The 13,522-nt window shown below is 41.7% G+C and overlaps 1 protein-coding gene across 1 annotated transcript; it reads left to right on the top strand.

The window, feature by feature from the left end:
- The first annotated feature begins 279 nt into the window (after window positions 1–279).
- LOC134675375 (uncharacterized) lies at window positions 280–11,577 on the top strand. Its single transcript, XM_063533587.1, has 5 exons — window positions 280–286; window positions 353–466; window positions 1,823–2,012; window positions 4,039–4,136; window positions 11,492–11,577. Exons 2-5 carry the CDS (start codon window positions 382–384, stop codon window positions 11,575–11,577), a joined length of 459 nt encoding a protein of 152 aa, XP_063389657.1. The 5' UTR covers window positions 280–286; window positions 353–381.
- The last annotated feature ends 1,945 nt before the right edge of the window (window positions 11,578–13,522 follow it).

Genomic DNA, 13,522 nt, shown 5'->3' on the forward strand with positions numbered 1-13,522 from the left:
TAATCTCTAATTCATTTCCCGAATCGCGCCGTAACGCTTATTTATGAGTTCAATGTAGGTAACTGAATGAGTAATTAACTAATTAGTCCACTTTTCTAAAACGAATTTCACGTTAATAGCTTTCCAAAGATGTAATAGTCATCAACGGTACTCAATTAAGACCAAACTGCGAGCCGTTTCAAGAAATTGAATTTTTAATTACATTTTGTACTATATATTGCCAATACCACAATGGAAACAGCAACAACACCGGGACGGGGACAACGCCGTCCTCGAAACGTCGGAGGTAAATTTAAAACTTAATTTTACGCAATTTTTCCCGTCGTTATGAATAATAATATACATATTGCAGTTTGCAGGTTCGAATCTGTTTCAAACAACATGTTTTCTAAGGAAATATGTTGTGCCGTTCTGTTGTGTGTAGTTTTCAACGGATCAGCATTTAAACTATATGATGCCGAACTGCGTAAGTAACTCTTTTCATCGAATAAATTAATTAATTTAGTTTTTATACTTAATTTTAATAATAGTTTATAAGTTTTGTCCTGAATAAACTAAGTGTCCAGATAAACGTCCTAATGGTTGACAGCCTAATGCCAGTAGTTGACAGCCCGTTTATCATTTCTATTGCTTGGCATTAGGGTCAAACACAAAACTTCGCGTCTTTCCTGTAGACATACACAAAAGTTTAAGGGCTTAGAAAGGTCAATTTTCTTATCCACATGAAAACGTGGAGTAGCTTTTTATTTGAATAAGGCCCACTTGCACCATCTCAATAACTCTGGGCTAAGCAGTCAAACCGTTAACCCAGTGTCAAATTGTGCTGGTAATCATGGTAACTCCAGGTTTAACCGGTTAACCCCAGGTTAGTGGAATAGTGCAAGTGAGCCTAAGTATGATAAAATTGATGTTGGTCCAATTGAATTATTCTAGGCTTATACTTGTAATATTGGGCCTTGTTGCCTGAATTAAATATCTAATAAAAAAAAAATACGTTTTATTGACTAGACTTCAGCTTTTACCGGACAAGACTGAAAGATTGTCAATTCAAGCCTCCTCACCAAAACCTATAGTCACCTATAGTCATAATGTAGTCATAATGAAGTCATAATGTAGTCATAATGTAGTCATAATGTAGTTATAATGTATTGTAGTTATAGCGGTAAGAGCTTGCGACTTGCAATCCGGAGGTCGTGGGTTCGAACCCCGCGACGTACCAATGAGTTTTTCGGAACTTTTATAATCATTTGACATTATCGCTTTTCGGTGAAGGAAAACATCGTGAGGAAACCGGACTAATCCCAATAATTCCTAGTTTTCCCTCTGGGTTGGAAGGTCAGATGGCAGTCGCTTACGTAAAAACTGGTGCCTATGTCAATTCTTGGGATTAGTTGTCAAGTGGACCCCAGGCGAGGCAAAATGTCGGGATGGCGCGAGGAAGAAGGAGGAGTCCTAAAAATTCTGTATAAGGATAAAATACAAAAAGTCCTCGTGAGTCTGAGTCGAAATATCCCGCAAGTTTCGAAATAAAGTAAATGGTATATTTTTTCCGTATAATTCTCCATGGGGCTTTAATTCCAGGGCTTGATTTTACTCGCTAAACTGAGCTACTTTTACTATGGGACCAACCCTAAAATCGGGGATTCTTTTCTGGCTTTTCCATAGAAAACGTCGACATCTGATCAGACAGAATGTATGAAAACGTAAAAAATTTTTCGGGATTTCAGGGTTGCTGCCATAATAAAAGTAGCTCAGTTTAGCGAGTAGAATCGAGCCCTGGCTTTAAAGCCCGATGGTAACACCCTGTATAATAATATTCAAGTACTAAGAAGCAAACCAAATACAAACTTGACTGGCGGCGAGCTGGAAGAGGTGTTGAACATCGACCCGGGCGGCGAGTACACCACTATGAACTTCAAGTATGAACGCGACCAGTACCTTGGTGTGTACGATGACAATAGGAAGGTCGAGCGATGCTATAGCGACCATGTCAGGTGTTTGACAACCATAATGTAAGACTTACTATCTTACTACTTACTCCTACTTTCGATTTTTAGGGTTCCCTACCCCAAAAGGAAAAAACGGAACCCTTATACTATAAGGCTTATAAGGCTTATAGGATCACTCGTGCGTCTGTCTGTCTGTCCGTCTGTCCCAGCCTATTTTCTCGGAAACTACTGGACCAATTAAGTTGAAATTTGGTACACATATGTAAATTAGTGACCCAAAGGTGGACATATTTTTTATATAATTTTAAAATACATAGGTTCGAAGTTATTTAAAGAAAATAGCCAAAAAATGACCATTCCCCCCTTTATCTCCGAAACTACTGGGTCTAAAATTTTGAAAAAAATACTCAAAATAGTTCTTTACCTATAGATGACAGGAAAACCTATTAGAAATGTGCAGTTAAGCGTGAGTCGGTCTTATGTACGGAAACCTAGAAACGCGAGTCCTACTCGCACTTGGCCGGTTTTTTTTTACTTACTTACGGCTGTGACGCAACGAACCGAAGTGGATCTTGGCCTCCGACACCAAAGACCGCCATGCTACTCTGTCCAAAGCCGTTTCTGTCCAGTCGACGGGGCGGCGTCGAGTTCGCTATGGTCGATTTTTTAGGGTACCTCAAAAGAAAAAAAAAACGGAACCCTTATAGGATCACTCGTGCGTCTGATCTGTCGGTCCGGCTGTCACAGCCTATTTTCTCCGAAACTACTGGACCAATATGTATATGTTGAAATATTGTACACATATGTAAATTCGTAGCCCAAGACGAATATGTAACGTAATGAAACGTGAATTTCATTTCATTTCAATGAAAGAGTAAATTATGAAAAGAGTTCATTATGAGCATCTCACTTTTTTTTTAATAATTTTACGATAAATAATATAGAAGTTATTCAAGAAAATAGGCAAAAAATTACCATTTTCGCCCTTTATTTCCGAAACTACTGGGTCTAAATACAACTTTTTTGAATACAGCCAACGTCAAACTGCAGCAATACCAGGCGGCGTAGCCAAGGTTGCAATCGCTATCGCTTCGACAACGAAAAGCATTATGTCTCTCTATCATTCTTCTATATTAGCGCGACAGTGACAGTTGCGTTTCGATCGCTACGGAGCGTAAGCGATTGGCGTCTTGGCTACGCGGCCTGTACCTACAGTTTGAACCTGAATGATACTTGTACATGTTGGCTCAGAAATATGTTGACAAATAATGTTTACTGTGCAAACTGTTGATAGCTTTAGCAAACGTTTGCGTTAGTGTATACTCGTAAAATGTAAAATAGTTATTTACGATACAAGTGTGAAAAATAGGAAATTCGAAACGAGTGGCGATAAATTAAAACACGACCGAAGGGAGTGTTTTAAATCGACACGAGTTGCGAATTACCTATTCGCACGTGTATCGTACAACGTTTTACAGTACATATGGCCCTTTAAACTTTTGACATCGCACGAAAAGTGCTATTTTACGCACTAGTGCGGGAAAATAGGACCATATGTACTGTAAAAATATATTGAATACAATACGTAAAACGATCGGCCGGCGCCTGCCGCCGCATTGACGGCTTTTTCTCTCTTATGGTAACATTCCATTTCTAACCGCAGCTGCACTCCTAGTACTGAACGCGTCGCTGTTATTGTCAATTTCCATAGTAAAATGAACAGTAATGCAGCTGTCGTTGGAAATGGACTGTCACCTTTAAGATAGCATTCGGCAAGACGCTGCCGCAGCCCGGCAGCCGCGACCGACCGCCGCCGCCGAACGGCGCCTGCGTCGGAAGGTGTGCCGTACAAACCCCTATAAAGCAGTGCGGCGACTGCCGGGCGGCGGCTGCCGGGCAGCGGCTGCCGGGTCGCGGCAGCCTCTTGCCGACGCTTACCTTTATTGCGCGGACATAAAGCTTTTTCCTATCGGCTTTTGCCTAATGCCCGTCGATATATCTCGAGAGACCCTAATGATACTACTGCCGTGGCGCAGCGACCCGAAGTGGATCTTGGCCTCTGACAATGATACGATATGTGTAATTTCAGGGCCGCTTCTCGACCTGTCTGCGCAACGGACGGAAAGAGACGAAGTGAGTTCGGCTCCCTGTGCGATGTGTACCTGGAGAATTGCAACGACAAGGAAGGTTAGAACTTTGTTAGGGTTCCGTACCCAAAGGGTAAAACGGGACCCTATTACTAAGACTCTGCTGTCCGTCCGTCCGTCCGTCTGTTACCAGGCTGTATCTCACGAACCGTGATAGCTAGACACTTGAAATTTTTACAGATGATGTATTTCTGTTGCCGCTATAACAACAAATACTAAAAACAGAATAAAATAAAGATTTAAGTGGGGCAGAGAATAAAATAAAGATACAACAAACGTGATTTTTGATCGAAGTTAAGCAACGTCGGGCAGGGTCAGTACTTGGATGGGTGACCGCTTTTTTTTTGCCTTTTTTTGCATTATGGTAGGGAACCTTTCGTGCGCGAGTCCGACTCGCACTTGCCCCGGGTCCCGTTTTACCCTTTGGGTACGGAACCCTAAAAACCAATAGAAATCGACCATTGAAACGTGACTCAATCAATGACAATAGCAGGCGTGTCTCACTCCGCGACTTCGTCGCTTTGCTACAGGTAGCTAAAAGTACATACATCCGTTCGGCCCCAATTTTGGGGTTTGCCATAAGCCGCGCGTGGCGCTGTCGCCACCTAGCGGCCATATCTGTGCTGATCGTAACAGACGCGTTTTGTTAGAGAGTGAGTCTTCTGTACTTAGTACTATTATTTATTCTATGACAATAGTTAGTTTTTTTAGCATTAGAAAAAAGGTAAACAATCTTGACGTGTTATCAAAAAACACTTTTAAAAAATAAGCCACGGCAAATATGTAACAATTATGAATCATACTTATAGGTACTATTATTTACATTATTTTGCTTTCATAAGTAATAGTAGTTACTTACAGATTTTTAAAAAACGTTTTTCAATTAAAAGACACTTCAAAATCGCGTAGCCTTTTTTAGCCTAAAAACTAACTATAATGACAACCGTACAATAGTTATTTGTACAACAAGAGATCAAAGTTTGATATTTCTTCGAGTGCTTATTTTGAGTCCCGTGCAAGCGAAAGATTCTATAATAGATTCACGAGCGTAGCGAGTGAATCTAATATAGAATCTTGAGCGTAGTAAGGGATTCAAAAGCGCACGAGATGTAAATAACTTTGATCTCGTGTAGAACACAAAATTTTTCACCCTAAGCAGTAGAGAAGAACATACCTAGAGGGACGGAGATAATAGAACCCAAGCACAAAACAGATAGGTACAGAAATCAATCTACATACAAAGCGCGCTCGAGCAACGCACACATAGACACTGCTCACGGACACGATATCTCGGACCAGTTGGGACCAGTGCGAGCGCGAGTGCCATCCGCTTGAGACACGCGTCTGTGAACTTTTTTGTGCAATAATGGAGAAACAAAACAAAAAGTTATTATAGTAGTATACCCTATAATGGGCATGGAACCAGTAATGGGACAAAAAAACATAATTCCTCTAAAATAAGTATCTAAAAGTAGTTTATAAACACTGGCTGTATATTATCATAAATAAGAGTCCTAGAGCTGTTTCAGTTTGAAGTTTCATTAAATTCGGTTGCTTTTTAAGAAATTGGCGTCAACCCAAAAGTTGCCGTGTCACTGAAAAAAAATACCACTACGAATTCTTAACAACTTCGCTGAGAGAGGTGAGTTAATTTATTAAATTTCAATTAATTAATACTTGATGAAAACTAGAATGTGTTTTGTTAGTTGCATTTACCATGAGATAAGGTATACAACACACTATATGTTGTGAGTCCACAGATGTAAAAAAATAGTGGTATTTGGCCCAATCCCATTATAGGAGCTGTAAAACTGCGTACCTCCTATGATGGGACAATTGACAGAATGATGCTTGCCATGCCATAATTTCATGTTTAAACAATACAGAAGTAAAATTTATTTACGAAATATGTCAATCAGGAGATATTCTCGGACTTCGGATAAATTAATATCGTTTTTCCAAACTTTTATTTAACTTGCCCTGTTAGTTAGTGTGGGTCCAATCTTGGTAGCTGAATTTGAGCCACTTTTCGATTTCCGATTCAGTTGAAATTTTGTGTAAGTACGTAATTAAGTATGCAAATCGGATGATAATGCAAAATTATGATAACATGAACCTTATCTGATGATGGAGACAGGAGATGGCCATGGGAACTTTATCGCAATAAACCCTAACTAATTTTGTTTGGGTATATTACAATTGTCTCGATGGATCTAATACAATAATAATTGGCTGTGGAAAGAAAAATACATTCAGCGATAAAAGCTTATACCAAAAATTTATTATTTTGCCGTAACTTATTCCCTATTTCAATATTTTATACTGATAGAGCAATGTCCATTATAGGGGGCCCATTACTGGATCCACGTCCATTACCGGGGGCCCATTACTGGAGCTTTGGTGTCCATGACTGGAGAAAAAAAGCATAGTTTTAATTTGTTAAATATGTGGAAACTAATTGCTGTATCTTTTGTAGTATATAAAAAATAATATTGTTGTGTATGAGAAATAATAAGGTTTTTAAAATGTTTAAATAATTAATGGGAGTGATGCCTCGGATAAGATCCGCAGTAAAACATTGGACTATTGGAGTGCAAGGGTCCTCTTGTTACTCTAACCTGGTTAATGGGAACTTGATAGGATATTGAAAAGATAAAACCAAATACATGAGATGCAATTTAATACAATTCGCTAACTACTACAATGCACTCCGCTTTAGGGCGGGCGCTGCTCAAAATACAATCGGTTTCTCTAAATTGTCGGCGGTTATGGGGTGACACTATAGTAAACCTTAATCTACGATCGCGAGATGGACGAGACGCGGGGTTTTGGCCAAAACCTGGGATAAAAGTCTAGTGCACTCACGGGTACCGAACGTAGCTATCATCCACAGGCCCGCTGGTGTTTAACGCAGCAGGCGGATCGCTGACGGTGGGCGACGGGCGTTCCTCAAGCTCCGGCTTTGGCAAGCTCGGGCGAGAACAACCCGCGGCGCTCGGAAGTTCCGCAAGAAGGACCCGCACGAAGACACCTTGGAGTCGTCGGACGGCAGCATAGCCATCCGACACACGGCCTGCAGGTCGAGGCCGCGTCCTACGGCGTAGAAGCAGCGTCAGCATGACGCTCAGCAAAATCGGGGACGCGCAACAGCGCGCCTGGGAACACGATCACCAACCGTGCTCATGTCCATCGGCGACACGGGACGTTAAAATTTAGAAATAAAACTTACAGTCCCAGAGATGGACATAGGTAGACTAAAACATAATAATATTTAGCATGCACAATAAATAACAGTCAAAACTTACTGTTAAACAGATAGACGTATCTGCATGCATAATTAACGTCCTAATGGACTTGTTGATTAGGTATCCGGTTAATTTATTTTTCTCCGGTTACCCCGGCTGCCTCGGTTAACCGGTGCTTAACCTCTTTGCCGAGAGAGGGGATATTGTAGCGATGCTACATACTTGCCTATGATAGATACATACTTTTCCATACAGGATAACCTGTACAACATGATTGTCGCATTTCCAACAGAATAACATACACCAGAGTATGACACCTAGGTAAAACCGTAACGTACCTTCTCAGCTGTAGGTTGATCAGCATATACTGCCTCCTGGTTAACTGGTTTCGAAGAAACAAGTCTAAAGAGTATGCCACTTGAACGGAACTTGTCACCCAGATTGCGCGGAGGTTGTTGAACCAAACCTGGCTTCACGTATATCAAAATGATCCTCGTGATATATCCTAACTGCCCAAGTAGGTCACATCCTAATTTAATTTGTATTTTAGAATCATTTATGAAATTATATAAAAACATAAAAAAGACTTTCGTTGGGTAGTCGTAAGCGTGACAGCCCGGTGACAGCTAAGAATATAGGCGTTTTGTTCAGGCATAAGCAAGGATATATTCCAAAGGAAACAAAGTAGAAACGTACGATAAAAATATAATTATTAGTAATTATTATTAACCACTTAAAATATTACAAGTATTAACGAGCATTGGTATTTTTCGAGAATCATTTGATTTGAAAAGGATTTAAGTTGGTTTGACGTTTAATGTGTTGATGTGAATCGAAACGCAACGTGTCCGGTAGGAGATTATTTCAGACGGTCACTTCACTTAGAGTTGGAATGGGAATACGCTAGGATGTAGATGGTTTCTAATTAAAGATTAAGAGGGATTGCCTCGTCTCCTTCCGTCGCCTGGTCCGGCTGGTGGGAGACCGATTTGTAAAGTGCGTATATCGCTGTGCGTGAATTGTGCGCGTGATTTACTTAGTGCGTCCCGTGTCGCCGATGGACATGAGCACGGTTGGTGATCGTGTTCCCAGGCGCGCTGTTGCGCGTCCCCGATTTTGCTGAGCGTCATGCTGACGCTGCTTCTACGCCGTAGGACGCGGCCTCGACCTGCAGGCCGTGTGTCGGATGGCTATGCTGCCGTCCGACGACTCCAAGGTGTCTTCGTGCGGGTCCTTCCCGTGAAAGTCCGAGCGCCGCGGGTTGTTCTCGCCTTAGCTTGTCACAGCTGGGGCTCGATGAACGCCCGCCGCTGATCTACGTCGATCTGTCTGCTACGCTAAGTTCCAGGATGAAAGCTACACCCGGTATCCGTGAGTGCACTAGACTTTCGTTTTAGGTTTTGGCCAAAACTCCGCGTTTCGTCCGTCTCGCGACCGTAGATTAAGGATTGCCGTAGTGTCACTCCACAGCCGCCAACGGCTTATAGAAACAAATTGTATTTTGAGTAGCGCCCGCCCCGAAGCGGAGTGCCTTGTAATTATTTAGCGGGGTATATTAAATTGCATGTCAAATATTTGGTTTTATCTTTTCAATATCCTACCAAGTTCCCATTAACCAGGTTAGAATAACAAGAGGACCCTTGTACTCCAATAGTCCAATGTTTTGCTGCGGATCTTATCCGAGGCAATATTCCCATTAATTATTTAAACATTTAAATCCTATTATTTTTTATACACTACAATGTCACCATACTTTAAATTATTATTTTTTATTCACGACACTTTGATACAACACGCCTAAAACATGAAAGACGGGTAGGACTTTCATCTTTTAACACGCTAAGCGGTAGACCATTTACATGTATACGGGAAGTATCACAAATACTCCAAATTTCCTCTTAAATGTCCCATGACTGGTGCTGTTACTATATAACTGTACAGTGGACGGTTGTTTAAATTCAACATTAAACGGTGAATTGTTGTTTTTTAAGCTACCAGTGGTTTCAGAGAGAATGGGTATGCGAATTTATTACACTTAAAAATATAATAATCGTGTATTTCGCCAATCTCGGAATCATCGCAAGATATTTTCTGTGGCAAATTTGTAATATAACAATGACATTAAAATTAAAATACCTATTTGAGTTATTAATGTTTCTCCGTTTTAAAACTCTCGGGTCTTTCGAGCCCGGTCATTTATAAGGCGTGCGTGGGGATATGGATCCAACACGTAGAGGCCGTTTGGAGAGATTTGATGTCATGTAGAACGCCTGCTGGAACCCATTCACGGGTACATCAATAAATATCCGTGAACCGGTTTCAGCAGGCATTGGAAGCTATTGTAAAGAATATGGTCAGAATACTGGTCTATGGTTTAAGTTTGGGTGGAAAAAGACTGGGCTATTGCAAAGAAGTCCGGACACCTGCCATAACACTGTTTGCACAAGTTATCGAGACAGGTGGTGACTCGCCACTCGTTAGATGGGCACCTGATGCGCCATCGTAAAGACGGCCAGGTGCAACACCGACGTGAGCGGCTCAGGGGTGTCGAGAGGTGGTGCTGCGCTTTCTCCGAAGTTACTCGCGGCGTTATGCCCTTTAACACTTCCACCCCTGGAGCATATAGCTCTAACGACTCCTCTCTGGACGGCCAATGAAGGCAAGCCAGAGCCGAGAGTCCTGCGGGTCCCCTTGGGGCACACCCCGGACACTGGCGATCAAATGTATGAAACAAACGCGTTCCTATGCACACGTCTAAGCTCGTGTAGGTGAACGCGTACCATGCTTGTGTGAGTGAGATAAGACGTGCGAGGGTTCTCGCCAGTTTGTTGTCAAGTTCGATGACCTCAATTACTCAAAACTCATTGCGCGAATTAGGAAGAAATAAGAATCGTATTATGTTGTAAGGTGGGTGTCTAAGCTCAATTTATATAATAGTATCCTATTTTGAATCAGTATAAATAAAGTAACGAAAATTTTGGAAGAAAATTCAGGCCACCAACATATTACGTAAGTTTAAAACATGATTTTTTGTTCATATAGGTATTGTATTGGTTTCAGTGTGATCTGATAGGTTTTGTAAATATTTGTTTAATATTTGAATATTTTACGTGGCCTCCGCTCTGCGCACCGCGTCGTCGCGTCCTTGCCAGCCGGTAACTGTGAGGTAACCGAGAGCGGGTGGGCGGCACTTTCAACGGGAGGCAGGGAGTGTCCATACTATACGTTAGTACTCTTTATTATACTGTGCTTGGGGTCCACTCCGGCCGACGAAGACACGCCGGAGACGGAGACCCTGACCGACTCTCGGGAGCACTCGGGTCCGTGGGGTCGTTACTCCCCAACAGCTCGCCACAAGCTGCCCTGCGGGCTTATTAATGTTATTATTAATTTATATTTCCATTCTTCCCGTTTCATCCTCAACAATAAATCGAACAACTAAATACGAGATACGATATGATAGATACGAGTGCCACTACCAAGATAGTTTTTTGTGCATAAGTCATAGTTCGCAACAATCGCAACCCTAGAGCGACCGCCGAGCGTAGGTATGAAAAGTAAAGTACATACATGTGATTGACTTCTGTACTTATCTATTTTGTGACCCAAGTATATCGAACTTATATTAGACCCCGCATGTTGAAATGACATTTGACTACAAAAGTCACTTGAATGACATTTTGTCTCACTCAGTGAGCAAAATGAGATTTTGCTCACTCATACTGTCTCACTAAGTGAGCAAAATGCGATTTTGCTCACTGAGTGAGACAAAATGACTCAGTAAGCAAAATCGCGTTTTGCTCAATGTTTTTAAGAAGCAAAGTACCCTTGTTCGAGCTGCTGAGGTGAAAAAATGATTGTGGAACCATTTAACTTAACCTCCTGAGACAAAAATTTTAATGCCATTTGAAATGCATTTTTATGGGTCCTCTACACGATGGGCCAACGCCGGCCACTGCAAGGGACGCATTTATGCGTTAGAGGGAGCAAGTGATATTGCTATCTCATTCTACCACATGGCTGCGTCCCTTGGAGTGGCCGGCGCTGGCCCATCGTGTAGAGGAGCCATAAAATGAATGGTAGTGCTGCTGTCGTTGGAAATGGACTGCCACTTTTTATTACTTTTTTAATTCGACTTGTATTATTTCAGCCGTGTGGCACATAATCGATAGCGGGAACTGTTCTAGAGCCGAGAAGATATTTACATATAATTTTACTTCCACACCAAAAGGGTGACACTATGTGATGAAAGTAAACACAACAATACAATTATTTCAAAGCATTAAATAAATTGGGTAAAAATATATTATTTACTATGGATTTTTATTTAATATTCATAACCTCAATATAATGGTTCGAATTTGAGACATTTTAACCAAATTCGAAGATAAAGGGGAAGTTATCAATTCGATCGCATTTTTAGGGTTCCGTAAAGACAATTCTCTCACGTTTCACATAAAAAAAATAATTTGGCCAAGCCCGAGATAGCTCTTGGCTACCATCAGTTTGGCACTTGGCAGTGACATAAACGTGACGTGAAACGTGGTGTTGACAGCTAATGCGAAAGCCGAAGCTCGAGCTCCGCGTAGGGCCGAAGGCCCGAAGCGTCCAGGATGTCTGATTGTCTGTGCTTAAACACAGAACAATAGTACAGTCAAGGAATTTAAATTCCGACCCATTTCGTACTTTGTCACAGTGACAATCAATATGAAAGCCGCTAGAGACCTCATACGGTTGTCACTGTGAAAAAGTACGAAATGGGTCGGAATTTAAATTCCTTGACTGTACAAGTGTCTAAGTGCGAAGGCCGAAGGCCGAACTTTAGCAAAATGTCAGTGCTTTAGCACACAGCAATAGTACAAGTGTCTAGATGTGAAGGCCAAAGTCCGAGCTCCGCGTAGCCCGAAGACCCGAAACGTCCAGGATGTTAGTACTTAAACACAGAACAATTAGTATAAGTGTCTAAATGCGAAGGCCGACGGCAGAGCTCCGCGTAGGGCCGCGGCGTCCAGGCTGTCAGTTCGGTGTTTAACCACTGATATCTTGCAGGCTTCGGGCCTTCGGCCCTACACGGAGCTCGGCCTTCGGCCTTCGCATTTAGACACTTGTATTAATAACCTGTGTTTAGAACTGACCTCCTGGATGCTTCGGGCTTTCGGCCCAATGCGACTTCAGCCTTTGGATCTTGCGATTTAGACACTTGTACTGTAAAATACTTGGAAAAGTTACGGGAGGCGCGCGTCTGTCGGACGCTTCGGATCTTCGAATCGGTCCTACGCAGAGCTCAGCCTTCGGCCTTCGCATTTACTATTACTATTGCTTTGTGTTTGAATACCGAAGTTGAGCATCTCGCGAATGCTTGATGTATTATAATAATTTAGAGTAAGGCCAAGCGCGCACCACGATTTTTTGTCGTGCGATAATTTTGTCGCAGAAATGCAACGTATGTGTTTATATGTCAGTGATGCGCGCGACAAAAAAATCGCAGCGATTTTAAAATTGTGATTTGTCACATTTTTCCGCGATTGCTCGCGACGCGATTGTCGCAAAGTGAATTGCAGCATGCGGAGTTGTATGGCCCCGCGCGCACTGCGATAATAAAATCGCACCCCGGCCGGACCTCAGTCGGCATTTCGCACTCCAAGCCTCAACATCTCGGCACCTGCAACTCCAATGGAGTCTCAAAATGAGACGCTAGATGTTGACCATTTAATTATGGAAATAGACGGGGATCACCTTTGTGTTATAAATGCTCAAAGTCATACAGCAATCGCATATTAAAGACACGTTTCATGACAAGCGACTGGTACGAAATCCATGTTGACAATGAAAAAAATCGTCGACTTTTTCATCGCAGTGCGCGCAGTGAATTTTCTGCGATATATTATAGCGCGATTCTAAAATCGTGTCGCAAAAATTAAAATCGTGGTGCGCGCTTGGCCTATAATATCTTAAATGTATACTCCTTCAATTTGAATTTAGAACTCATTATTTTTTTATTTGATTTTGTTTCTAGTTCCATGCCATATATATAGACTTTAATATTATTTAGAACTGCTAAAAATGTAGAGTAGAGGAGAGTGTAAGAGTGAGATAAACGTCATATTTTCATAGAAAATTGACATTAATGATGACACAGTTACACTTTGTCATTGCAAATTCCATACAGAGTTAGCTTGGT

The sequence above is a fragment of the Cydia fagiglandana genome, chromosome 21 (genome assembly GCF_963556715.1).
Source record: "Cydia fagiglandana chromosome 21, ilCydFagi1.1, whole genome shotgun sequence".
Classification (NCBI taxonomy): domain Eukaryota; kingdom Metazoa; phylum Arthropoda; class Insecta; order Lepidoptera; family Tortricidae; genus Cydia; species Cydia fagiglandana.